The sequence below is a fragment of the Squalius cephalus genome (genome assembly GCF_949319135.1).
Source record: "Squalius cephalus genome assembly, chromosome: 19".
Taxonomy (NCBI): Eukaryota; Metazoa; Chordata; class Actinopteri; order Cypriniformes; family Leuciscidae; genus Squalius; species Squalius cephalus.
Window position 1 is genome coordinate 5,937,002 of NC_137140.1, and position 27,208 is coordinate 5,964,209.

Genomic DNA, 27,208 nt, shown 5'->3' on the forward strand with positions numbered 1-27,208 from the left:
ATTAAATTCAGTATATATTGATTACCCCCTTAAGTTTAATTCAACCAAGATGGTGTAGTGCTAGTCAAATGTTTGTTAATGTTGGTGTGCCTACCTGTTCTGCCTTAATAAGAAATCTTATTTTTCGATACATGTGTAGAATGTCTGCCTCTGAAAACAGAATTATACAAGCTTTAGCCCATAATGATTTTAGCTCTGTCAGGTATACATCTAGACTGTGGAGACATTGGCGCTCCTGTTTGTATATTACAAGTGAAAGTTATTGACCTTTTATTAATTTATTTCTATGTACTGTATATTTATTGCTATGTTGTAACTATTGTCATTTTTTTAAACTTGTACTATGGACCTTCCATTTTGAGTCCTGAATAAAGTCTGAATAAATAGTCCTGAATAAATAATTTGCTTTTATACATTTCAGTGTTTATCATTTGTAAGTATTAGTTTTCATTTATTTATTTATTCTCTTTCAATGTATGTTGCTTGAATAGATTGTTTAATACAACTAAGGTATATACAAAAAGAATGCATAAATTGTATTTGAGTTACACTGAATAATAATAATAATAAAAAAAAACACAACAACTACAATTGTAGTTTTAGATTTATTTACACATTTGAATTTTGTGATCTCAAATATCTCACTTATTTACAATAATCTTCACTGGAGTATGAAAACTGTACAGTAAAACAAGGAGTGTGTAGAAAACAAACCAAGAATTAATGATACAATTTACATTTTTCATCAAGATACATCACCAAATCGAAAAATGTTTAGAGACCCAATATTTACAGATTTTAGGGGTAAAATCCACGATAAACAATGCATTTCGTCAAGTTATTAAACCGAAATAAAGCACAAAAATGACTCAAATTTGATTATTATACCACACATTCTTGTTCCTCAACTGGCAAATGTCAGTTCATTTTAGAAAATGTACATTAAGCACACAAATGTCTGAATGCTTTATTCACATCGAGCTTGTGGGCTCTACTGTCACACTGACAAGAATAAGACTTAGTTTTAAGATTAAGCTACATATTAGTGTTTTAAAAGAAGAACAATGGGATGTCGACTTCCAAAATGCAATAATTCTTCAGCAAAATGCTTCTGAATACCTTACACCTTACACACTAGATGCAGTATTTCTGCATTATTAACTGCATCTGACTTATTTTTAGAATTTCTATTGCACTTCATTATGGTCTTGTTCTACAAAACAAAACCATTTAAAAAAAAACATCACATTTTTTAAAATCTCAGAACCTATTTTCCATTCTATTGTATAAATCTCAAGTGCATTGAACAGGCTCCAAATGCATCTCCTTCAAAACAAACTTCAGCATACAAAAAGAGTGAATGGTGTGTGTATGTCGGCACAGTTGTTCAAATGCACCACATGATTCCTCTCAATAAGGAGGAATATTTTTAAAAAAGCCTGATGCTGGTATCTGGTACAGTACATGACTAAGCTGGTGGAATATTTTCTCATTAAAGGCTTATATCTTGAATTCATACAAAGTTTTGCTTCAGTAATACTGGCATGGTCACGAAGGAATCAAGTTTAGCTTTTTCTTCACATTGCATTGACTTCTTTGAACCCCAGTTTTATACAATCCTCTCTGCCAATCCATTCATTTGAGTAACATAACAGAAATATAAAATTGGAAAGAGTTCAAGAATTTCTCACTAAAGGACTGCTGCTTTTTTCCATTTCTTTATCCTTTATGAGGGCATTAAACACCTGATGAAGAGAAAAAGACAACGCATGTTATAAGGAACGCCACACAAATCACAAGCAGACAACTAAAAGTCCCTGCAGGTGGAGCTATACTTACCGAAAATATGAAAATCCTGTCATTTCCTCAAAACAACTTCACACAGATTCATTTTACTAGATATCTATTATTAGAGATTATGCAAAACGAGCAAAATGTAGCTGGGAGCATATTTGCATTTCATTTCCCTCACAAAGAAATTACAGTGGTTGACCAAATTATTACTGACCTGAGTCCACTTCCTGTTGCAGCTGATCATCTGAGTGTTGGCGATGCAGCTGAAGAGGCGTTCGGGTGGCGTGTCCTCCGGGAGTCTGGTCAGGAACTGGGCGATGTGAATGAACTCCATCTGCAGGAGCACTTCCTCATAGAGCCGCAGGATCCCGAGTCCCGTGCGGAACAGGAACTCCTCCCCGTCTCTGCAGAACACGTCCCACACCCGACATGCCACATCTAACGGCAGGGACTTAGTGTAGAGGGTGAAGATCCTGGAAACACAACGCATTCAGGAGTTTTGTTTAGCGTTCATGATCAGAAATATGACTCTGGATGGAAGGCAGCATCAGGCTCTAGTCCTAAACAACACACACTTACAGAGATGTGTATCGTCCACATCGTTGTTTTAAAGCAAACTTAGCAAATGTGATATTGATTTTAAACAAACAGTTAAAGGCACACTATGTAATTTTTCGAGGTCGCTTATTTAAAACAAAGGCGTAGCTTGATGACGCCTTGATTTCGGCTTTTTTATTTCGGCCGTAGACCAGCGGTCCCCAAACTTTTTTGCGCCACGGACCGGTTTAATATCAGACAATATTTTCACGGACCGGCCTTTAAGGTGTGGCGGATAAATACAACAAAATAAAATGATACGACCGGCATAAAAACTGGGGTATTTTGTTAAATATAGCCTAATAATAAACGTGAATCCAATGTTTAGGCTTACTCGCAATTTTATTAGCTGTGTACTCGTAACATCGCGCCTAAAGACAACTGAGAAAGCCTGAACACAAACAAAATGCCCCCCAAAAGAAAAAAATCTCCATGTTTTCAGTGCTGATGCGATGTAAGGGTGGCGCTGCCAATAAAGCACCTAAAAGCTGTCACAAAGAACCGGCAAAATTAATGATTATGAATATGTAAAATATAGCAGGAGACATTTTAATTGTTTAATAATAAACAAGTGTTTTCTGTGCAAAGACGAAGTTGACGATGCTGACTCGATCTTCGCAGTAGGTCTAGTGAACGCGCCAGAGAGAAATGCACATTTCATACGAATTAGCCTACATAAGCAGAGAACAGTCAGTTTTCTTTGGTTTTGAATTGTTCTGTTTAAAAGTAGACATTTCATGCTTTCTATATCTCAGGTCTGTGAGGCAAGTAGGCTACCTTATTACTGAGTTTCGGTTAATTTATGAGATCAGCTCCAGTTCACGCGCCGGCGCCTCCGTGTCACGATTAAATATTTTCTACTATATTACTTCTTACTTATTAAATCCAGGCAATTGGTTGATGAAACATTGATTAAAATTCAGATACAATTAATACAAAACGAAATTAAATTTAAAGACAGGCTTTTTGCTTTCTGTTTGAGGTCTCTGTGAAAGTTTTAAAGCAGTCTTTTAGTGCCGCTTTCAGAGCGCTCACGTCCGTAACGGAGAACTGTCCCGTCCGTAACATTTTTTGTTTTTTTGTGTGAAATAGGCTACATTTCTAAATAAATGCGACTTATAGTCCAGTGCGACTTAGGCTATATATGTTTTTTCTTCTTCATGACGCATTTTTTGACTGATGCGACTTATACTCCGGAGCGATTTATAGTCCGGAAAATACGTTAAGTTACATATTCTTTCTGTGCGGCCCGGTACCAAATGTCCCACGGACCGGTACCGGTCTGCGGCCCGGGGGTTGGGGACCTCTGCCGTAGACGACCTCTTCCGCTTCTTCCAGTCATATATGTGGGGTAACAGTTTAGATACATTTGAGTGTCGGCTGAAATATTTGCCATCTGGTTCTCCGAAACGGACGTAAGAAGCATAATCAGTATGTAATCGCTAGTTAACCATTCGATGCGTAAGATCGTTCACACCGCTGTGATTAGAACGTTCAGATCGCATGATCATCAACTTCTAAATTCAAATCTGCGTTCGCGCGTTGGCTGGCACTGAGCCAGAGACAGACGCGCTCAGAGCTGTCATATATCACAACTATACAGGGCCCTATCTTGCACCCAGCGCAATTGACTTTGTACACCGACACATGTATCATTCCTATTTTGCACCCGCGCACAGCGGACTTTTCCCTCCACAGACGCACGTCGGTTAACTAAGAAATACACTTGCGCTCCCCAGGGCGGTTCAGCACAAAGAGGAGGCGTGTTCCGGCGCAAACATTCCCTGGTGCTATTTTGCAGGTTTAGAAAACAAATACGCCACTGACCGAAAAAAACTAGTTTAAAGTCAGTGGCGTGTTGCGCATGTTATTCATATGCTATTTTAAGGGCGCATGCTTGGCCATAATCAATGTAGCGTGTGCACCACGCGCATATACTTTGATTCTCTCATCTACACACAGACGCAGCAGGTTTCATTTTTGCAAATCATAGCCTACATTATTACGATAGATAGATAGATAGGTAGATAGATAGATAGATAGATAGATAGATAGATAGATAGATAAATAAACAGTTTATTATAAAAGCATACATCTAGCTTACACATGTACCCAAATTATCATACGCCTGTTTAACCGAAGTTAATTTGGGTGTGTTTCTCCATCCTCAACGTCCCTGACGAGAACGTCGGTCTCCTCGGCTGTGAACCGCTCCTCATCGTTCCCGATGAGCGCTCCTTGTCACAGTTGTAAACATGACGACGTTGTTCTTCCACGAGGGGTTTCGCGTCTCTGCATTTAAGGTGATGCGTTCTAAAATAATGCTCACCTTGTCCAGGACATGCAGTAAGTCAGGAGAGGTGTCGTATTTTGCCCAAGGCAAATGTTTTTGCAAAAGAAATGCTGAAATGTAAAGCTGTTTTTTAGCAAACCAAGAATACAGACTACTTAGCTGTTATTAGCACTGTAACTGTTTTTTAGTGTTATTTAGTGTTAAATTATTGTAGTTGGGTTAGGTGTCTTAGGTTTTATTGTGAATGTGTTGTGTTTTCTATTTAGGCTACTTATTTAAAGGGTACATAACATGCACAGTTTCACCTAATCTCATGTTAATCTTGAGTACCTATAGAGTAGTAGTGCATCCTTAATATCTCAAAAAAGTGTTTAGTTTTATTATATTTAGAAAAGAAAAATACAGCTTTCCGATTCTCTCCGGAAAAAGCCGAGGTCCTGGAGGCGGAGCTATAGAGTCAAGCGGTAGTGCTTGATTTCCAGCAAAAGACAGAAATCTGATCCAGTTGTACTTACATGAATGGGGTCTTTTATCACTGGGACCGCTCCACGTTTTAATAGCAAACGATTTGCAAATCCAGCGTCGACCTGAGCCTTGTTAATAAAACATTCGTCACTGAAACGACCAGAACACACAACCGCACTTCCTACACTCCGTTGCTGCCCCGGAAAAACAAACTGCATCCACTGTTCCTGTAACACTGGGTTCTTTGGAAAACTGAACACGGTAAGCTTTCCCTCACATCCAAATACACACTTTTTTGGAGACATTCTTGAACAAATCCTATGCAGCGCTGCCGATGATTTCCTGTTGAAGCGCGTTGATGTGCGCGGTCTCGCTCTCCTCTCTGGTCGACGTGTGCGCGGGCGAGCTTTTCCGAGAGAAATGCTCATATAAGGAGTTGCACTCTGATCTACGTCATTAGATCCACGATCTAAAAAAAACCAGCCGAAACTTGTACCAACCCGGAAGTAAGATTTTCAGCATAGAAATACGTTATTCGTCCAAAATATTTTTTTTAAACTTTGCCCATGTTTAGCATGAGAATCTATCTCTTTAACACTGTAAACAACTCTGAATACATGAAACACCATTGTACCCCCCCTTTAAATATATTTAAGTATACTTAAATTTGAAAATATAGTTCGATTAAAATATTGTTCGAAAAAGCCGTTCTTTAATGTCATTCACCATCGTTTTGAGGCTTTTTTTTTTTTTTTTTAGTATCGATTCAGGCACTGTTTAGGCACCGGTACCGTTTTAAAAGTATCTATTTGGCACCAGTATCGAAAAAAAACCAAACGATACCCAACCCTAGTTGAAAGTTATGTTATAATGTGTTCGCTACTATGAGACACTTGTTACACACTGCAGTAAACTAGATCAATATTAGGTATGGTTAAACATGGTACTCGCGGTAAATCAAGAAAACGAGATTTAAACAAAAAGACTGTGTTGAGCTATATAACAATGAATAGTTTTCTGTCTATAATTGTATCCAAACAGTTGCTCACCTGTCCAATAAAACACATAATATATTAAAGTGTCTGGTGTTTCCATGGTTTCTAGTTTCGAGAGTTACGCGGGTATGATGTCATTGATAGGCGACGCACGGACACGTGTCCTGGTTAAAACTGCTGGATTTAAACATTCTTAGAAACATTTGGGATAAAGTACACAAATCAACAAAATATATAACATGGATATTTTAATTCAAAGATCTTGCATAGTGTGCCTTTAAGTAAACAAGAAGTTAATATTGTGAGTTACATTTTAGACACAATTCTGTCTTTTTTTGCTGTTCAAACAAAAATAGTTCCAAATAAAGACACAGCGACCCCTTGTGCGTCTCTGAGTAACACAGCGGTGTTTCGCTACTGAATGAATCAGCATTGTTTAATGAATCAATGACTCAATGATCCATTCAGTCACTGCACAAAATCAAATCCTTTCCTACTAGTATGTAAAAACAGTCCACCATCAGAGTAGTGTGTCTGAAAACAGAGCATTAGAAAAACAGCAAACGAAAAGTACACGGCTGACCTACTACTTCTACCGAGATTCTGAAGTGTGCATTTAATGGACACTTTACTATCCCATGATACCGTAGGTCAGATGACAACAACATGGCATATGTAGTACGTCCAAACTTCATTCATACTATCTAGAACATACTTTTTTTAACGGTTGTAGGCCGTTACATGCTGCTTTAGATGCTGCTTCTTAATTTAATTGGTAAAAGGCTAAATTATTCTGTTTTATTATTATTCTATTATTTATTCATTAATTATTCTAATTGAATGTATTAATTAAAAGCATTAATACATTAATAATTTACCTAGACGGTAAAGAGCCAAAGAAGGGTCGTAACAAGCATGCATCATATTTTATGTCAAATTCTTACTTCTAATAAGAATGTCAGAAAAAATTGCCCTTATAAAATGGCAAAAATGCCTCAGGACATCAATTGAATACATTTGTCAATCCCACACACCCTATCGCATACTCAAACATACACATTTACACATCAAGCTTAGTTTTTAGACTTATTTCAAATATCCAAGAATTGATTTCCTACATCAGAAGATTCTTCAAGGACTCACCAGTCTATCAGATACAGGTCAGGTGTGAGGTTGTAACTGTTGAAGTGATTGAAAAGCCTGGGGAGGTTTTCTTCAAAGAACACCTCAAACGCTGCAAAGTACTTCAGCATCTAATCAAAAAAGAGACACAAAATTCTAATTTATGTATGTGTGAAAACCCCCTTGACCAATCCACCCAAAACTAAACTCTACGGACATGAACAAGCTGTTGTTTGTGTTACAAAATAATTAAGTCTTGTCCCTCAGTTTGAAGTCTTTAAAGGGCCCCTATTATGGACTTTTGAAAATTACCTTTCATGTAGTGTGTAACACAGCTCTAAGTGAATGAAAACATCCTGCAAAGTTTTAAATCTGAAAGTGCACCGTATATAAAGTTATTGTCTTTCAAAAGTAAGAGTCGACTCTGAGTCAAAAAAATGAATCATTTTTTAACAGTCATAAGCCGTTTCGTTGTGACGTCAAGATGAAACATTAGCATATTGCGCGCGCAGACACCAGGGAAACTTGAACCTCAAACTGGCAGCTGATTCCTGTGGATGCTGGATAGCATCATGTCCAGAAGACCCCGTGCTCAATGTGAAGGTAAAGCCAGTTTTTTTTTTTTTCACTGCCCAAGGATGAGCATGTGAAGAATCAGTGGTTAAAGTTCATCTTTACCATGATATCACAGCAGTATAATCCTAAACTTTTGCTGTGTTCCCTTTATTTCACTGACGACTACTTCTCAAATCTCGGAGTTCAATGCAGGATTTGCAAACCGCTTGCTCTTGAAAGATGGTGTTCAGATGGTCGAGTCGTCCTTGCGATGGATGTTCGAGTTGAATAACTAGTTCTTCCAATGTTTCATCATTGGACTTGCGTTCGCATTGATATGGTAAAATCGACGTCATTGTTCATTACTGTGTTTAGTTTACAGTGTAGGAAGCCTCAGGACAGCTGACGTTGTTATGGCAATGGGCGTTTTGGTTTTCGATGCGCACTGTACGCGGTAAACCAATCACCACAGACTGAGTTGTCTGGCCAATCAGAGCAGAGTAGATCGTGGAAAGGCGGGATTTAGAGAGATTGATTCATCTGACGAGTCGTTTGAGAATCATTGAAAATGTGGTGATGTGCAATGGTGTTATATGAGAAAATGAAACAGCTTTCTGACCTTAGGAAACATTAGGAAACTTTAAAATAGCATAATAGAGTCACTTTAAAGCAAAAACTCAGCTAAAAAGATGCTGTCAACTTGGCTTGTTTTGAACCAAGAACATTCCTTCACAACACAATGTAAATAATCTATATTAAACGCTGCAGTACCAGCTCGTGGTCCACTCTGAAGAAGGCCATCTGACAGGGTTTGTTGAGGAGATTGGCGAAGGCGATGAAAGCGTCGGCCTCCTCCAGGTTGAGAATCAGCACAGCAGCTATGAAGGACATGCCCTGAACCTGCAGACAAAATAAAGTCATTTCACAGCCGTCTGATGGCTTTCATGAGGACGGGCTCTTTGAATGAAGCGCTGGATTGAACTCTAGCAACTCAGAATTCAATATACAACTATTTTATTACGTCACATATTTAGAAATGACTCAACAACAACAACTCACTTGCAGTCATAGGTTTGCCCATCTACACTACCGATCAAACGTTTGGGGACAGTAAGAAAAAAAATCTGTTAATTTTTTTTATTAATACTTCTATTCAGCAAGGATGCATTAAATTAAACAAAGATTTCTTATGATTTGAAAGATTTTTATTTCATCAATCCTGTTCCATTCAACAAAGAATCCTGAAAAAATACATCACAGTTCTCCATAAAAAAAAATAATAAAAAAAAATATATAAATATATATATATATATATATATATATATATATAAATTATATTTTATATATATATATATATATATATATATATATATATATATTAATATGTTTTATTAATTAATAATTCTTTATACTTTTATGGAGAACTGTGATGTATTTTTTATATATTAAAAAATGTGACACTGAAGACTGGAGTAATGATGCTGAAAATTCAGCTTTGCATCACAGGAATAAATTACATTTTAAAATATACTCAAATAGAAAACAGTTATTTTAAATTGTAATAATATTTCTCAATATTACTGTTTTACTGTATTTTCAATCAAATAAATGCAGCCATGGTGAGCAGAAGAGACTTAAAAAAAAAAAAAAACTCCTACCAACCCCAAACGTTTGAAGGATGTGTTTAAACAGAGCTGGTGTTTTTAATATGCAGACGAGAAGGAACACAAGAGATCTTTGTAAATATTGTGCTGGTGATCACTCACATATCCCACGTCAGGTCTGTAGCAGGTGTAAGCGCCCAACACGCTGTGCAGGAGATCATGGTACGGCCCACCCTAGCAGAAGACGGCCCAACGTGAGTCACATTCATTCCTTACTGTAGTGCTGACTGTAGAGTTACAGTTCAACTGATATACCATAACAACAGTGACAGGAAGAGTGCGAACAATACCTTCTGGAAGATGAAGAGCGATGGAAATGTGCGTGATATGTCCAGTTTGATCAGATCCAGACTGGACTCACGGTCGGCACTGTCCACTGTAACAAACACAACCACATAATGATGGCCGACTCCAATACACGTCTAATATACTGTCATTTTACATTTTTCCAAATATATTTCAATATTATGTGAAAATATCATGTTATATCTCAAGAATTTCAATACGGTGAGAGATTTTGCGCCAATAATATTGAACTTAGACTACCGGTTAAAAGTCTGGAACAATTACGATTTTTTTCTGCTCACCATGACTGCATTTGTTTGATCGAAAATACAGTAAAAACAGTAATATTATGAAATATTCTACAATTTAAAGCAACTGATTTCTATTTGAATATGTTTTAAAATGTAATTTATTCCTGTGATGCAAAGCTGAATTTTCAGCATCATTACTCCAGTCTTCAGTGTCACATGATCCTTCAGAAATCATTCTAATATGTTGAAATTTCTTATTATTGTCAATGTTAATTTTTTTTTTAAGTAAAAAAAGATATTAATACTTTTATTCAGCAATGTTCCATTGAATTGGTCAAAAGTGAGACTAAAGACATTTGTAATGATACAGAAGATTTCGTGTCTATTCATCAAAGAATCCTAAAAAAGTTTCCACAAAAAATGTTAGGCAACAAAAACTGCTTTTAACATTGATAAAAATAAGAAACATAGTTGATAATTGAGCAGCAAATCAGCGTATTTTGAATGATTTCAAACGTTTGACTGGTAGTGTATATCTACAGTACATCGCTATCAGCCTGTGATTTCCTACAGTTACTCCTGGCCGTGGATAAACAGCCTCATCTGGTGTTTGTTAGTCCCAGAGGATCTGCTCAAGTGTACCGCTGGAGGCTAACAGCCTGGCTGTTGTGATGAGCGTCACATGTGAACGGGAGGATGTGTTTGTGTTCAAACTGTATGAAGAACCAGCTTTATTAAAAGATTTATTATGGAACATCAAAGAAGGAAGCGCTCAGTCTAATAAAACATCATTTTATAGTGTTCACAAGCTGGAAGGCAAAGTGGAAAACAAAAAAACATGAATTACCCGTTATTAGCGAGTCTGTGCTTGCAGCACAGGAAGGAAATAACCGCCGCTTCAATAAAATGAGGAGAAAGGTGACCGGGGAGAACTGGAAGTCAGACACTCGCATAGAGACACTGTTGCACTTCCTGACCACGGAATTTCCATGACTTTTCCAAGAACTTTCTAGTTTAAGATTACTGAATAGGCATAATGGACTCAAATTCAGATTGATTCGCTTATGAATCATTCAGACAGAGTTGATTCACTGAACCAATTGCTAAAAAAATACTTTAAAACTCCGACTGTTTCAATTATGAATTATTCAGACCGAATTTTGAATTGGTTCAACTGATTCACTGAGTAAATTGCTAAGAAAACCTTGCCGAACAAATTGCAAATTAGTTCAATTGATTCACTGATTTAGTTAAAAATTGTGTCAGTTTGCAAGTACTGGATAAAGAAAAGTGGATTGTTAAAACTAGAGCTGCACGATTAATCGTTAAAAGACAATGATCTAGATTCAAACACCCATGCGATCTCATTCCTAAGTGACAATAATTCGCCTGTGTCTATTAAACCTTTGACAAAATCACACCAGAACATTCAAATCTGTGTTGGCATTGCCACTGACCCAGAGAGAGCAGTTATCATGTACTGTATGAAACAGCTTCAGAACAGCTTCAGAGTTATCATGTACTGTATGAAACAGCTTCAGAACAGTCTTTTCAACCACACAGTCTCATTATCTCTGTCTTACAATCATTCAAATCAGAACAGAAGTACTGGGATACAAGTTTATAGTTCAGATTTAAACACTGATGTCTACGATAGCGATCAAAATCAGAGCAAATCACCTTTTGAAAGTAACATTGTCACGCTACTAGATGGTGGCAAGTGAGAAATGTAGATTTGATCAAAAACGTTGATTCATCCAGTAATGAAACAAGTGAGTCTTTTTTAAAAAAAATATTCATTCTAATTAATAAAAATATTTAAATAGAAAGCTGCAATTAACATTTTGTCTAGTAATTTACATGTTATTTTATTTAGTTCGTGATCTCTATAATAATAATAATAATAATAATAATAATCGTGCAGCTTTAGTTAAAACCCATTCCAATTCAGACTGATTCACTAATGAATCATTCAGGTTCAACAGATTCATTGAGCGAATTTCATCAGTTTGTGATTACTGGATGAGCATAGTGGATTGCTAAAACCCATTCTGATTCGCTAATGAATAACTGAGACCGATTTGTGAATTGGTTCAATTGATTAATTGATTCAACTCTATTCGGACGGGATTAACTTTACAAGGGTAGATGGAGTAATGTAATTTTACAACAGGACGTCTGTAATATTAATGGCCAATTCGCACGGGATAAGATATCTCAGTAAATCTAGCAGAAGTGGGAGGAGTAACTCGATTTGCGCATCGCCGTCAGCTTCCTGTCATCATGTGTATATTACATTGCTTCCTGATATCACGTGCGCAAACACATTATAACCTATATTTTATTTATATATATAAAACAGTTATGTCCGTTCGAACGATGTATTAATTAACTTCAGATTGGATTGTGTTGGTAATAGGCAGTTACCTAACGCTAAAAGATGTTTCGCTCTTTTTCTTTCTGATCTGATTGGTGTGTGGAAAACACTTGAGTTTTCCCACAGACTTGTCCCAGCGTCTAGAACGCAACTGAATGCTTTTTCAAGCGTCTCCTTGAAAAAACGCGGAAAACTACTTTTACCTGAGGTCATTTTTCCGGACCTTTTTACTGAAGGTAAAATGTCGCCGTAATCTTTACTGACATTGTCCGCAATGATTACTGACATGGCACATTCGGATGGGACTAAAATCACAGAGAAGCTCTGGTAATTATTACTTTACCCCACCTCTCCATGTTAAACTAGACCCGTCCGACTAGTCCCGTCCGTTATTGAACTAGAGTTTGGTGTGTCTAAAACGCTCCAGTGGGCTGCCTGAGGGAGAAAAGACGTACCATCTGACTCCATCTCACTGCCTGTCTCTCTGAAGCTCTTCCAGCGCTCTTTGGCCCGCGAGAGAAAGATCTCGTACAAATCTGAGAGGAACAGAAAGGAACATAGAGCAGCTCAGTTTTAATCAGAAAACCTTTAAAAAAGCACAAGAAATGTCTGGTCTATATGCTAGCTTTAACTAAAACTTTAAAAGTCTAACTAGAACAAGATTAAAGTCCAAAGTGCAGAAATCCTTCTCTTTAGGGAGTGTCAGAAAGAAACTCAGCCAAATTTCTTTAGAAATTTCTTTGTCATAAAGGAGGTTAAAATTCGCCTCAGGCGAACCTGCACTGTGCAGTTTTGCATTCATTCATGTGAATACTGCATAATGACATTCTTCAGACAGACTGTTTGCCCAAAAGGTCTAGTTAATCCTGGGCTTATCCGCATCTTCAAAGGTGACTCTTCAATGAAACATGAAAAGACAAAGTCAAAATAAAATAAAACCTGAGGTTATGTTCAGCTCATTCCCAATGGCCAGACTCCAGACTTTACCCCTCACATTGGGAGGAAGACCTTGCCACCACAGATCCTTCACACGCCGCAGGCCACGCCTGAAGAAAGAGAGCCATGAATACAGCGTAATAAAATAGTGCATTTTACATTAGATTTTATTCATATGTTTAGGCATTAATATTTCTTAATAAATATAATATAATGCCTTCAAATGCTGCAGCTCTAGTTCTAGCAACCGAGCGAACGTGTTTGTCATAGTTATAATTGCAGGTGGTGATAGTCTCACATGCTCTCCCAGTTGGGAAGGATTTCGTTGTTCCAAACCACCATTGCGTTAGCGATGCTTTCCTCCTGTTTAAATCTTTCCTTCATCTGCTTTTTCTTCTTCTGAGCCTCCTTCAGTTCTGTGAACAACGTTTACATTAATATCATATTCAGTACAGGGTTCCTACAAAGTTTCCATTTCAAAATTCCAGACTCAAATTTTCCAAACCTTTCAAGACCATATTTAACATGAGTGGTTCATACAGCATTATATTTGGTATATAGTAAAATCATCTGTAAATATATGTTTTTTCATTTTTTTCACAAAGTGATAATCTGCGGTAGCATCAGAATAAACCTAAAAAGCGTTATAACCTGCATATATTCACCACTGACACATTGGTTTGATACTATAAATATGCTTTGATGTTGCACGATCACCAAACAACAAAAAACAGTGAATCAAATGATTGTTTGCTCCTTTATCTGTTAATGGTTTGAGTGGCACTAGCAATGGAGTAAACATTCTATTAGTGAAGTTCAACAGAGACTTGCTTATCGCTATAAGACAAACAGTTTTGCTAAATAAAATGTGCACCTTGAATTCATTCATTTGTGTTCGACAATCACTATATGATCTCTAAACTTTAGAAATTCTTAATTTTACATTTTAGAAAAGTGAATAGGGGCAAATGTCTGGAAACAAAATTTATTTTCCATATACTGTTTTCTTTTATCCATACAGTACTTATCCAGACCTGGAAACTACTCAAATCAAATTCCGAACTTTTCCAAACTGCGTAGGACCCTTGTAAATGTAAGGCAGAGAGCACCAAAAGCATTCCCTGACTAAGTGAAATCACACATTTCTACATTAAATTTTTGGAAGCATTTTGGGAAAGATACGCTAGTGTGACACTGTTTTTATGGGTGAATCTCTAGAAAACAGGTTTAGGTTATATTTCACCCCAAATTACAAGAAAATGTACTCGTATAAAAAAATAAAGCCTATTTTTTCATTATTTCAACATTATTTAATGGTAATTAAGCACATTTCCCAGACACAGTCATTACTGTAATCCTTACAGACGTTTTATTTTTTAATTTTAGATTTTTTTTTTTTTTTTGTAATTTCAATTATTGTCAAACTCCAATTTCTGTCAATTTAAACTTTTTACTGCATTTAGGTAAATGTTTGTATTATTTAAATCCCATAATCACAGTCAAAATGTATAAAAAAGTTCAATAATTCAAATTTTAATTTATTTTTTCATTACAGTAATGAGACAAACTTCTCAAACTTACACCTAAAATTTGGCACTGCGGTATTGCAACCATATTTAACACTTCTTTAAATAAAATACTTCTCCATTTGGATAAAAGCATCTGGTTTTGGGATGAAATATGATGCAGGCATGCTCTTGACATGTTTCATGAGATTCAGTTATAAACAGATACATTGATTAAACTTGACATGATTACTGAAAAACAACAACAAATGGAAGTAAAATTTACTTTGAAACAATTTTCACTCAGAAATTGCTAGTAAATTTCACAAATAAATTCAAATTCATATTAAATTTGAACATTTGAAGTAGAATGACTAAAATTTTAATTTTCTATGTCAAACATACTCCAGTTATCTTTTTTTTTTTTGTTACAATGTGCAAAAGTACCTCTCTTCCTCGCCTCTGCCACCATTTCATCATACTCCTGACGGTGGCGCTGGGCTTCCTCTTCCGACTTAGCAGGGAGGTTCCTGAGGAAGGAAGCCAATGATTTCAGTTGTCACAACAAAACGGACAATTAAATGTCTCAAATACACAGTCTAGCAACCTGTTGTCACCATTGACATGTTTCAGAAAAAAAAATCACTTAGAAGTTTCTGGAAAATGCCTCATCGCTGGTTTATCTCATGGTTTGGCTGACGCGCTCACATTTCGCTGGTCATTTATTCTTAATAAGGACTTGGGGACTGAAGAGACTTGCATGGTGAAATACAACCCAGTCTCTGTTGCTAAGACTTATTTATAGCCCATTGTGTGGGAAAGATGAGCCTCTCAAGGTTTGCTAGGATATATGTAACGCAGGTCAATGTATCCTGAGCACCTAACGTGACAAAGCATCTACCTTTACCGTTCAAACCTGGATGGTCCTCAAAGACTCCCACAACTTAATATTACCGTTGAATCAATGTTGTAACATATCTACTTAATTATTGACAGTACATTTCGAGTGTTTTGCCAGAGGAGAACTGTTGTTGCTTGGTTTCTCCCAAGCCTTTTTTTTCTCCATTATCCAACATCAAATGGAGTTTGTTCTCATTACAGTTTCCTCTGGCTTGCACACTAGGGGACTAAAGATATTATGCACTGTATAAAATGTGCTTAAGTATTATGCCATGACTATCTTTATTTAACTTCTCAATCAAACTGCTTAGGGTTGGGCGATATGATTGAAATCTCAAACCTGTCATTTTACAGTATGCATCATTTACCCATGGCAGTGACACATATGACCACTAAAAAATATTGATTTCTTGATTTTAATCGATTCTCATTTTTACGTACCGATTTTGATTGTTAAATTGATTAGTCTATCCTGTTTTCAGTTGATGAATGAATGAATGAAAAAAAAAAAAAAAATTATATATATATATATATATATATATATATATATATATATATATATATATATATATATATATATAAACATAAACATACATCTGCACTAATATTATGCAATATTGTGAACACAGGTATAGCACTTTTCATCTTTTATTGCCAACAGCTGATTAGGACAAAAATTCCTCTTATCATGGAAGAAATTGCTTTTATCTTTTGAGTAAGTACGTAAGTAAGTATAAGTGCTGTACCTGGTTAGGTAACAGCTTTATGATGATACTCGCTCATTGATTGTTCATATCATAGCAAAATGTAAACTATATTAACGCCCAGATATATAAAAGATATTTAAAGCTGGATATATAGTGCATGCAACTCTGCATACATACTGTACAACTCAAGTTAACCGATTTACACTATACATCAAATCTCAACAGCGTGATTGTCGCGAAATGTACACTATTGCATTATAAAAAAATTATATATTTTAAACCATTTAAAAAAATTGCAATATACAGCAAGTAAGGGGCTATATTGGGAACATAGGTATGGCTAAAAAGATTTTAAATTTTTTTAATTACAAACTACAGGTGGTTAGGACAAAAACATCATATCTTAACATGGAAGAAATAGCTTTTGTCTTGTGCGTGATACTCACGCGGGGCGGTCCTCTAATATGAGCGCCGTGGTGGACAATGGTTCGAATTCCAGGTTCTTCCGTCGGCCCTGGGAGGGCAGGGAGGGACTCTGGCTGGATTTAGACACCTTGGCTTCGTACTCCTATGAGAAAACCAACAGGTCAAGTTCAAATGTGTGCGCCCACTGTGAGCTGAATGGAAGGAGTGTTATATGATGTGAACGTGCTTGTGAGAGTTAAACATGAGAATATGGAGGCAGATGGCAGGCGTGTGAAGATCAAGGCAATGCTGAGGCTGGGGCCGGCATGGTGTGAAGCACTGCGTGTGATGCTTATGGCCATGGAGAGAAAGGTCGGGCATTTGAAAGTTGGGTGTTTGATCATTTGAGGAAGCGTGAAGACACCAGAATGTTTCAAAGTCTCATGTTATTAAAAATTGTGTAAAAGCCACCGCTTTCCTGAGAATAGTCAGTTTGGCTGGTTTCTCTTCCTGTACCATCTACAGCACAAGCTCAACCCCATTCATCATCATTACTGACTGAACAGCAGCACAGAGACTCTTTCTCGTCTGTCTGAGAAACTTCTACAGATGTCAATGGGCATATTGGGAATGGGGCTCTTTTTCTAAGAAATATGGGTGATGAAAGAAACTAGTCAGAGAGGAGAGAATAGAGGATCAACTGGTGTTTATCATGCAAAGTTCAACTGCTTGATATCAGAAGAAGAACATTTAGGCTTCATAATAAGAGCTGCATAATTACATATTCAGTAGGGATGCACCGATATGAACATTTATGCCGATACCGATAATCCTTTATATTTAAAAGCCGATAACCAACATATTGGCCGATAAACTTAAATTCAAATATATATATCATTTTTGAGAGTCTGATTACAAAAACAAAACTCTCACCATTAAAGTCCATGACCCAAGCACTCAATTATAATGTTCTCTTCTCATTATAAATTTATGTAGCCTATATGACAGACTTGTGCTGCACATTGCACAGTACTGTCCTTTTTTGAAGTGATTCCAATCATATTTCCAGTAATTCAAAACCATTGAAACTGAAGGGTCTCAGCTGAAGGAAATAATCCATTATTTATCGGCAAATTTTCTTATCGGGCCGATAACGATAACATTAAAAATGGCCGACACCGATATGGTGGCCGATATATCATGCATCCCTAATATTCAGACTCAGAGATCAACAGTAAAGATTTTAAATGTAAAGATTTGAATCAGGAAAATAAAATGTACAAAAATTTATATTCAAAAAGATTTTGTCTCCCAGCAAAAATATTTTCATCAAATGTACAAAATTGTTTTCATTTTTTTGTTCTTTGTTTTTACTTTAAAATAAGGAAACATTACAAAATGTATTTATTTTGGTATTCTTCTAACATTCATACTGATGGTTAAAAAAAATGTGTTAGTGAGTTAGGTATCATGAACTAACAATAAACACATTTTTATAGCATTTATTAATGTATGTTAATTGAAAAATAATATATTCATTTAATACTGCAACCTTATATTTACATTATAAATATTGTTCATTGTTAACACGTTTGTTCATAATACATAATTTAATATCATTTAAAATGTTAAAAATGCATTCGGTAAATGTAGAATTAGTGCTGTAAAAGTATTGTTCTTAGTTAGTTAGCTGTAACAATCACACTGCTCTTTTCCATACAATAATCTATATTTAAAAAGTATCAAATATTTTTCCACATGATACTGTATTGATATTCTCAAATAATAGAATCCTCTGTTTTTGTCACATTTCACAAAGAAAGGAGACTGGTTGCCATTAAGAGCAAGACACATTGTGTTGTGTTGAGATGTGGCGTGCCAGATTAAACATCTTGAGACAAATCAAAACGCACCAACTTTGAATATGCAAATGAAATTTGAGAGCTACATGAAGTACACAGGCATGGTCTGTACATTACACAAAGCTAAAGTCGAATAATAGAGCACACAAGTCTTATGGACTACTCTTTCTTTTCTTGTCCTTGACAGGAGGTTGATGGTCTCTGGTCACTCACTGTATGATTTCACTGTATGCAAAAAGAGCAGCGTGAACGTTCTTCCAAATATCTTCTTTTGTGTACGAAAGAAAGAAGAAAAATCATACAGGTTTGGAATGACATGAAGGTCAGTAAATGTCAGTAAATTAGTACAAGTCAAGCAGGCGTGTCACGTGACGTGAGAGTGGTTGAAATGGCCGATGGGAAGTGAAGGTGTACGGCTCAGTGCACAGAAGAGACAGTGAGAATAAAGGAGAGCTCATTTAGAAACCAAACATCATACCCCTGAACTTAAGAGATTGGGTGTAGATACAGATGTGAGATTCCCTGGGTTACCTTCCTGAAGAGAGAGCAAAATGACAGAAATACAGTCAAATAAACCAGATCCTGAGAGTTGAGAAATAATGGCCCATGCTTCAAAACTGTGCTGACTGGACTGGGTTCAGTTTAAAGAGGTAAAAGTGCGTTTGGAGTTTATGCTGACAGGATTTGGCAGAGCACAATAAGTCGTGACAGCAAGATCTGCAGTTTCCCGGATAGGCTTTATTCTGACTGGATCCAGTTTTCCTTTTTGTTTGTGTGAAGTTTAACTCAGTAAACAGAAGGAGTTTGGCTGTTAGTAATCTAACAGAACGTGTGGAGAACCACGAGTGCGTGACTGAAGATAAGCAGGGCAGAGATAGTGCGAGGCAGTGCATTAAATAAAAACACAACATACACATATTGGATGTGCGTCGTACTCCCTAAAAACATGAGCTGACCTCTTCATGACCTTCACAGAGCCTCTCCTAAAAACACAGACACTAATATCCTGAAAGGTTTCGAGCTCCAAGCCAGCTGGACTCACAGCTGCAGAAAGGCTTCTACGGTTCCTACTCTCCCTTCCACTCAATCATATGACCAGAGCACATAGACTTTTAGAGAACTTAGAAGTAGCATAGCTTGTACTGTTTGCCTAAACAGCAGAAGTGAAACCCGTACAAAGAGGTCTGGTGAGAAGAACGGAATTGTTTCTGGTTAGACATGCATGGCTGGCAGAGTTGTCTTCTGCCTTCTTGGAGAACAGCACCAAAAGCAGAACTCAGTCCCATTAAGCAAAGGCTTCATGTGAAATAAACTTAAGCGCTTGTTTAAAGGAACACTCCACCGTTTTTTCATATTAAACTATGTTATTCCCTTAACTAAGAAGAGTTGATACAGTGCGTGCACTCAATCGCTCTGGCGCGCGGCGACACTTTGATAGCACTTATGGCGCTTTTCCATTACCAGTACCAGCTCAACTCGCCTCGGCTCGGCTCGGCTCGCATTTCGCTCATTTCGTCATAGCGACGCCGCAGGAAACTGCCGTGACTTAATCTTTTACGCGAGACACACCCGCTACCCACACACACAGGACAATGGAGGAAATCGAGTGTATGCTGTTTTTGGATGTTTTTGTTTTTGCTGTTTTTTTATTCTGGATACTCCGTCTGGCGCGTGCAATGATGACGCAGTGAATAGTGACGATTCTCTCTGACCAATCAGCAGTCTGCTGTGTTTTCATGTCACATTTTAGTATCGCCTCAGCTCGCTTAGAACCTCGCCGGAGGTGGTACGAAAAAAAGTACCTGGAAGCAGGTACAGGTACAACTTTTACACAGTGGAAAACCAAACAGAGCCGAGCCGAGCCGAGGCGAGCTGGTACTGTGTAGTGGAAAAGCGCCATTAGCTTAGCCCAGTTCATTCATTAGGGACCAAACAGAGATGAAGTTAGAAGCGACCAAACACCTCCACGGTTTCCCTATTTAAATACAGTTACACGAGTAGTTACACGACCAAGTATGGTGACACAAAATAAAACGTGGCGCTTTTCTAAGCGGGTAAAAAGGATAACTATAATGTATGGCGGAATAGCACTTGGGACTCGGGAGCACTTCGACTCGGCGCAGTAAAAAGTCACGTTGGTTCTAATGACAGAAGTGAGAGGGAGAGGATTTTTCAGGAGTGACTTTTCACTGCGCCGAGTCGAAGTGCTCCCGAGTCCCAAGTGCTATTCCGCCATACATTATAGTTATCCTTTTTACCCGCTTTATACTTGGTCATGTAACTGTATTTAAATAGGGAAAACGTGGAGGTGTTTGGTCGCTTCTAACTTCATCTCTGTTTGGTCCCTAATTAATGAACTAGGCTAAGCTAAGTGCTCGCCGTGCGCCAGAGCGATTGAGTGCACGCACTGAGACGAGAGAGGTATGTATCAACTCGTCTTAGTCAAGGGAATAACATAGTTTAATATGAAAAAACGGTGGAGTGTTCCTTTAAAACACCTTCTTCCAGGGTTCAAAATTAACTTTTTTCCCCACAAAGTCAAGTGAACAGAGACAATTTACCAGCCATACAGTGTATTTCTTATTATTCACTGAATTTTTTAAATTGCTCTTCTCAAAAAACTATTTTTTTTTTTGTCTCCCTGACAACGGAATTATCTGATACTCAGTAAAACTACATCTGTCACAGAGATACGTAACATATTGTGATTTTGTCCCCCATATGTTCGCTTAGGTGTGAGGAATATTCTCACAATGTCAACTAACAGAGTTTTGGACACCAAAAAAAAAAAGTGAAAAAAGATTCACTTCTGATAGACTTCTTTCCACTAAGGTCAAGTTTGTTCAGAAAATGTGAAAGTTGCAACAGATGTTTTGCTCAGTATGGAGTTTGATTTGATTCATGGATGTCTCTTAGGGTTTCAGTGATATAGCAAGGATCAGACTAATATTTGTACACTGTGACTCAAAACGATGTAACGTTTCACTTCCTCACAAAGAAATGCGTAACTGTTTTTGGATCATGCTCTTCTCATAAAAGTCTTCCATTACATATTAATGTGAAAAATATTTTAAAGGAAATAATGTATGGCATCCCTTGTGAAAAAGAATTGTGCTTAACTGCATTGAATGTGCACTTCAAATCTTAAAAGTATATTTTAAAAACTGTACTTGCAAATAATGTAATATTGATGAAATAAAGACCACTTAAGTGTACTACTTTCTTTACTATGTTTCTGAACACATAAGTACACTTTTAAAAAGTGCATTTGTCAAATTAAAAGTTTTACTTTAAAATACATTTTAAATCATAACGTTATAATAATCTTTTATTGAGCTTGACACTTATTTTTAAGTGTTGACTAACATACTAAGGCACTAGTAATATACTAGATTATAATTTTAACTGTAGTGTGTTTTTTATATATATAAAATGCTGTAATGCTGATTTAAAATATATAAACTTTAAATGTAATATAAAATAACACACTATATATATATATATATATAATATATACATAATTTCAAAATTACTTAATTACTCAAAATTACTTATCCTACTTAAGTGATTTGGTTCGATCATCAGAAATAATTGGAGGTAAAAGCTATTAAATTTTAATGAAATATTGAAAGTTTTTTCTTTAGAATAATATGCACTGATAAAATATTGTGCACATTAAGACAAGGGAAATTTTATTTATCAAGTGGCTACATTTTGATTTCATGTACACTAACAACAATATACAGCTATTTAAAAGATCTATAAAAGGTTTTATTACATTCTGTCCCATGTTGCTCGATCCAAATTTACGTCTACTCTCAATATGAATGAGGTGTAAACAGACCTGCTGTATGGTTTTGGAGGCTTTGGGGGGACTTTCTCTCAGCGGGACCTTTCCAAAGAGTTTCCATCCTGGTGCACTCTGAGCCTCCCTCTGCTTTCTGGAGAACAGATTTCTGCCAAAGACATCATCACAGAGCATCTGTCAAAAACTGAAGACAATACACTGAAAACAAGTGCAGGTGCCCAAGCCAGTTGCGGATGTGCTTTTTGGCTTCACAGCATGAAGATAACCCTGATAGTACAGTCACTGACTGTGTGGCACGTGACTTGAGAGGAATGCCACTACAGCCTGTGAACTGAGATAAAGCTCAAGCTTATTCATAAAGAATTATGCAAACAAGAAACATGATATTTAAAAAAAACGTTCCTCATTTTTTGCAGGCGTTGCCAGAAGCAAAGCTGTTAAGACAGAGATCAGATCTAAGACAGCCGAAACAAGCATCGTAAGATATGAGGAAATTCACAGTTTAAGCTTCCAGTCAATTCAGTGAAAGGAATAAGATAGAATCCTTGTTCAAACCTGTTATGTGTTGAACAAAGGCATTCATATCTTGAAGAGAAGGGACAGTTTAAACTTTAAAGGGACAGTCCAGCTAAAAATAAACTATCATCAATTACTTACCCCATGTCATATTATTAAGTTTGTTCCATGAAACACAAAAGAAAATGTTTAGCAGAATGTCCTAGCTGCACTTTTCCATGCTGTGAAAGTGGATGAAAAAGACCACCATCCATTTTTGTTGTGTGGAAACAGAACAGCTTATAAACATTTCCTTTTGTATTTCATGGAATCAAGACAATAATACAGAATTGGAGTGACATGATTTTTATTTTTGGGTAAAATATACCTTTAAATGAGCAATCCAGTTTTACAAACTCATTCTGCAAAATAAAAATAGATCACTTCTAAATTATTAGTATTTGCAATTATTATTAAAGGTCCCATTGCATGAAAATTTCACTTTATGAGGTTTTTTAACCTTAATATGAGTTCCCCTAGCCTGCCTATGGTCCCCCAGTGGCTAGACGTTTTGATGGGTGTAAACCAAGCCCTGGGTATTTTTGAGAAAATGAAAGCTCAGACGGGCGAATCTAGAAATCTTCCCCTTATGTCGTCATAAGGGGAAAGGTTACCTCCCCTTTCTCTTCTTTGCCCGCAAAAAGAATTTGGCCCGCCCATGAGAAAATGAGCTGCGCGAGCGCGATATTGTTTTTTCCTTCGAGAGACATCATGGCTTGCAAACGAGCGGAGCATGGCAGTTGCTCAGTGTTTGGAAGTACAAATTTTAGTTCCTTCATCCGAGCCTCTGAAGCACCAGTGGGTTATGTGAATTTCTGATGTGTAATTGTTCAAGTTCAGACAGATCTTTCTCTCAAAGTTGTTCAATACTGTTTATGCATCAGTAAATCAAGCCAGTGACTAAACGATCAACTTCACGTCGTTTCTCTTAGTAGGATGAAAATAATCTTACTTAAACTGTGATTAATATACAGATAGCGATCAAAGAACAATCCCTTTCCAATCGCCCAAGCTGTCAATCACACAGCGCGAGTTAAACTGGACACTTGCCAAAACTCGTTATGAAATCAATGACGCTGATACGCTGCACAACGAAGCTCTTACTGTACTTACCTCATGTTTGCATTGGTGAAATCATTAATGAGAGTGCCTTTTATTTCTAAATTATAACAACTTTTGATCTAAAAAACATACTAACATTATAAGGGCACCCCAGGAAACATTCTAAAATAATAAAATAATCCATGCAATGGGACCTTTAATAACGCAAACATGCAGAATAAAAACAGGAAATTAGGCCTAAATCATAGAGAGGACCCCTGTAGATCCTCATGACTGTAAAAATGTCAATAAGTCTCTTAAAATGTCAGATAATTTGACCTTTTTATGAAAAGATTAGTTCAGGTTGTAAAATGTCAATGTGACATTTAGAAATAATAATTAATGATATGTGTAGAAAATAGAAAATGCTTTTTACCTTGAAAACTTATATAATTAAAATATATTATATAAAATTATATATATAAAAAAAAAAATATATATATATACACTAATAAGCTTAAACACATATATTGAAGGTGTAAGGAAAATGTTATTTTATACTTGATTACATGTATTGAATGTCAACTTTAGGCTATATAAAATATAATAATATAAAAGGTCAAAATTATATAAAAACGACATGAATATAAACATACGTCTAGATTTTTTATTACAGTCTTTTATCATCTAATTATCTTTCTGATAAGCTCAAAATAATATGCACCTCTGATTTTTGGTTCTCATATTTAGCTATTATCTAAACGGTATCTTAGCTAAAGCAAAATTGAGGAGCAATACCTGCTAAAGACCTCTGGGATGCCGTGTTTCCTCTGGCTCAGAGTCAGGTCTGCGGCAGCAACACTCAACACACCAGGGATGTTGTCTGGGGCGCTCTGACGTCGGCTGATCTCATAAGTGTTCCTGGAATTCAGACTCACGTCCGTGAACCTTAAGTCCTCAGGTCTATCTGATGTGGAAAAGGTCTCGTCATCATCCGGACTGAGAGGAGCAGAGTCAGCGTTGAAGACACAGCTAGAAGAAAACGTCCTGAGAGAGTGTTTTGGAGTTGACGGACCGGCGGACGAGCACAACTCTCCTTCATCACCGTGCGTTGACATGAACACTGAATCCTGGGTATTTGAACAGCGGTCAGTCGATCCATCCCCAACTCCATCTTGAGGTGGTAGAGTTACTTCAGAGAGTGACTGGTTTATCAGAGACGTAGAAGACACGGCACTGGAGTCTGCCGACAGTTCCCCATTTGCCATCATATGGTCATCTTTAGAATTCAAGCAGCTTCTTTCAGGATGAGATGAATTTGGAAAGTCGCGTTCAGTCACTTCATGTTCCTTGTGGTTCGCATGTCCATTTGGGAGCTTAGTGCCACATGGCTGGTTACTGGTCTGTTGCAGTACTTTATCACATGACTCTGGCACCTCATGGTCCTGGCTTCTCTGCGATTGGCCTTTCTCTCTCTGCAATGTATCAGTATGAGAGAACATGCCTTGCATTATGTTCTCCTGCCTGTCTGTAACATCTGAGATGCGGGGAGGTGGTCTGCCTTCATCAGCACCCGCCCCTCCAGAGGAAGACGCCTCAACCATCAGCTTCACGGGTGAATCTACAGAATGCCCTCTATGCTCGGAGTTGACACTGCACTTCTGGACCCCACTGGGTGGATAACCTAAAATAAAACAAAATATACACAGTAAAACACTAGTTCAAGCGCTCTACCTGGCATACAGCATTTTAGGATGTGATGGGCATGTTTGGAACGTTTGATTCAGTGTGTTTGGGCATCATAGATAGTTTGGAATGTTTGATTCAGTATTTTAGACACTAAAGATGTATTTGGAACATCTGATCAAGGTGTGTTTGGAACTATTGGAACTTTTGCTTCACGATTTCGGGGCTCATACTGTGTAATCAAACTTCATTATCTCGAATATTCAGTATTTCGGACATCATAACATCATTTTTTATTTAACAACATATTTTAAAATGTTTGATTTGAACATTTGATTCAGTTTGTTTAACAACATTATCACGTTTAGAAAGTATGATTCAGTATTTTGGGGCATGACAAAACATTCAAATCAAGCATGCGTTTCAGTATTTTTGGGCACTGTTGAACTTGAATGCTCAAAATGTTGGAAATATTGCGTTGGTAACGTTTGGTTCGTCATTCGATCCAGAAGCCTAGCGGAGCATTAGAATCAAGTTTGGAATGGTCGATGCAGTGTTTTGTTGCGTCATAATTCCATTTGGAACATTGTATTGGTAACGTTACATCAGATTCAGAGTTTTTTTTGTTTTTTTTTTTTTTTTTTACATCGTAACAGTTTGGAATGTATGAATTCAGCTTTGTTTGAATATCATAATCACGTTTAGAATGCTCGATAGTATTTTGGGACATGATAGAACATTCCATCCGTGCATTCGATTCAGCTTACTTATGATTCGAGCGTTCGATTCAGCAGCCTAGCTGAGCATCAGAATCAAGTTGTGGTTCAATATTTTGTGGCATGACAGGCGTGTCTGGATAAAAAATTTCCAACAGTCCGAAGCCTATAAATGCTGTCTAGGTAGACAGCTCGGTAATGTTTTAAGACACAGCCAATACTGCATTACTGTCAAAACGCACAATAAAGAAGAGACTGTACATACATACCCATCGACCGCAGCCCAATTCCTGATGGCAGAACGAATGACCTCTACAGTAGACCCCTTTTTAAACCACCCAATGAGGAATATTTTTATCTCAGTTTGCTCTCATATAAAGGAAATATATCTGTACATGTCCATCCTCAGTCTTTTCCATCTCATTCAAAATCCTCTTGTGGATTGACAGCCAAGGCGCAGTAGTTCAATGTTGGACTCCGCACTTTTTTCCCCATGACACCTTTTCAGACGGTCCTCCAACATATTAACAGGGTAAGTATTAACAGGATGCAAATAGCGTGAGTTAATAGACATGCCCGTTAAAACATTAAAGCTTTCCTGACTCAGACCGGTAGATGTTCGTATCCTGATCCGAAGCCATCTTGAAATTCCAATGACGTCATTTGATGATGTACTAACAGGAGACTCC

At 37.0% G+C, this 27,208-nt stretch overlaps 1 protein-coding gene across 2 annotated transcripts; it reads right to left on the reverse strand.

Annotated features, from left to right (window-relative positions):
• Nucleotides 1-591: 591 nt before the first annotated feature.
• Nucleotides 592-27,208, reverse strand: tbc1d12b (TBC1 domain family, member 12b). 2 transcript variants are annotated; one of them, XM_079851398.1, is made up of 15 exons: nt 26,789-27,192; nt 24,916-25,801; nt 22,558-22,669; nt 19,192-19,248; nt 16,893-17,014; nt 15,287-15,369; nt 13,633-13,750; nt 13,338-13,444; nt 12,854-12,934; nt 9,776-9,861; nt 9,588-9,659; nt 8,593-8,721; nt 7,288-7,397; nt 2,009-2,267; nt 592-1,745 (listed from the first exon to the last, which is right to left on the reverse strand). In XM_079851398.1, the coding sequence occupies exons 1-15, from the start codon at nt 26,790-26,792 to the stop codon at nt 1,677-1,679; spliced, it is 2,295 nt and encodes a 764-aa protein (XP_079707524.1). In that variant the 5' UTR covers nt 26,793-27,192; the 3' UTR covers nt 592-1,676. The 2 variants fall into 2 exon arrangements, with proteins under 2 accessions (XP_079707524.1, XP_079707525.1); XM_079851399.1 differs by lacking the exon at nt 19,192-19,248 and having other exon boundaries at nt 26,789-27,208.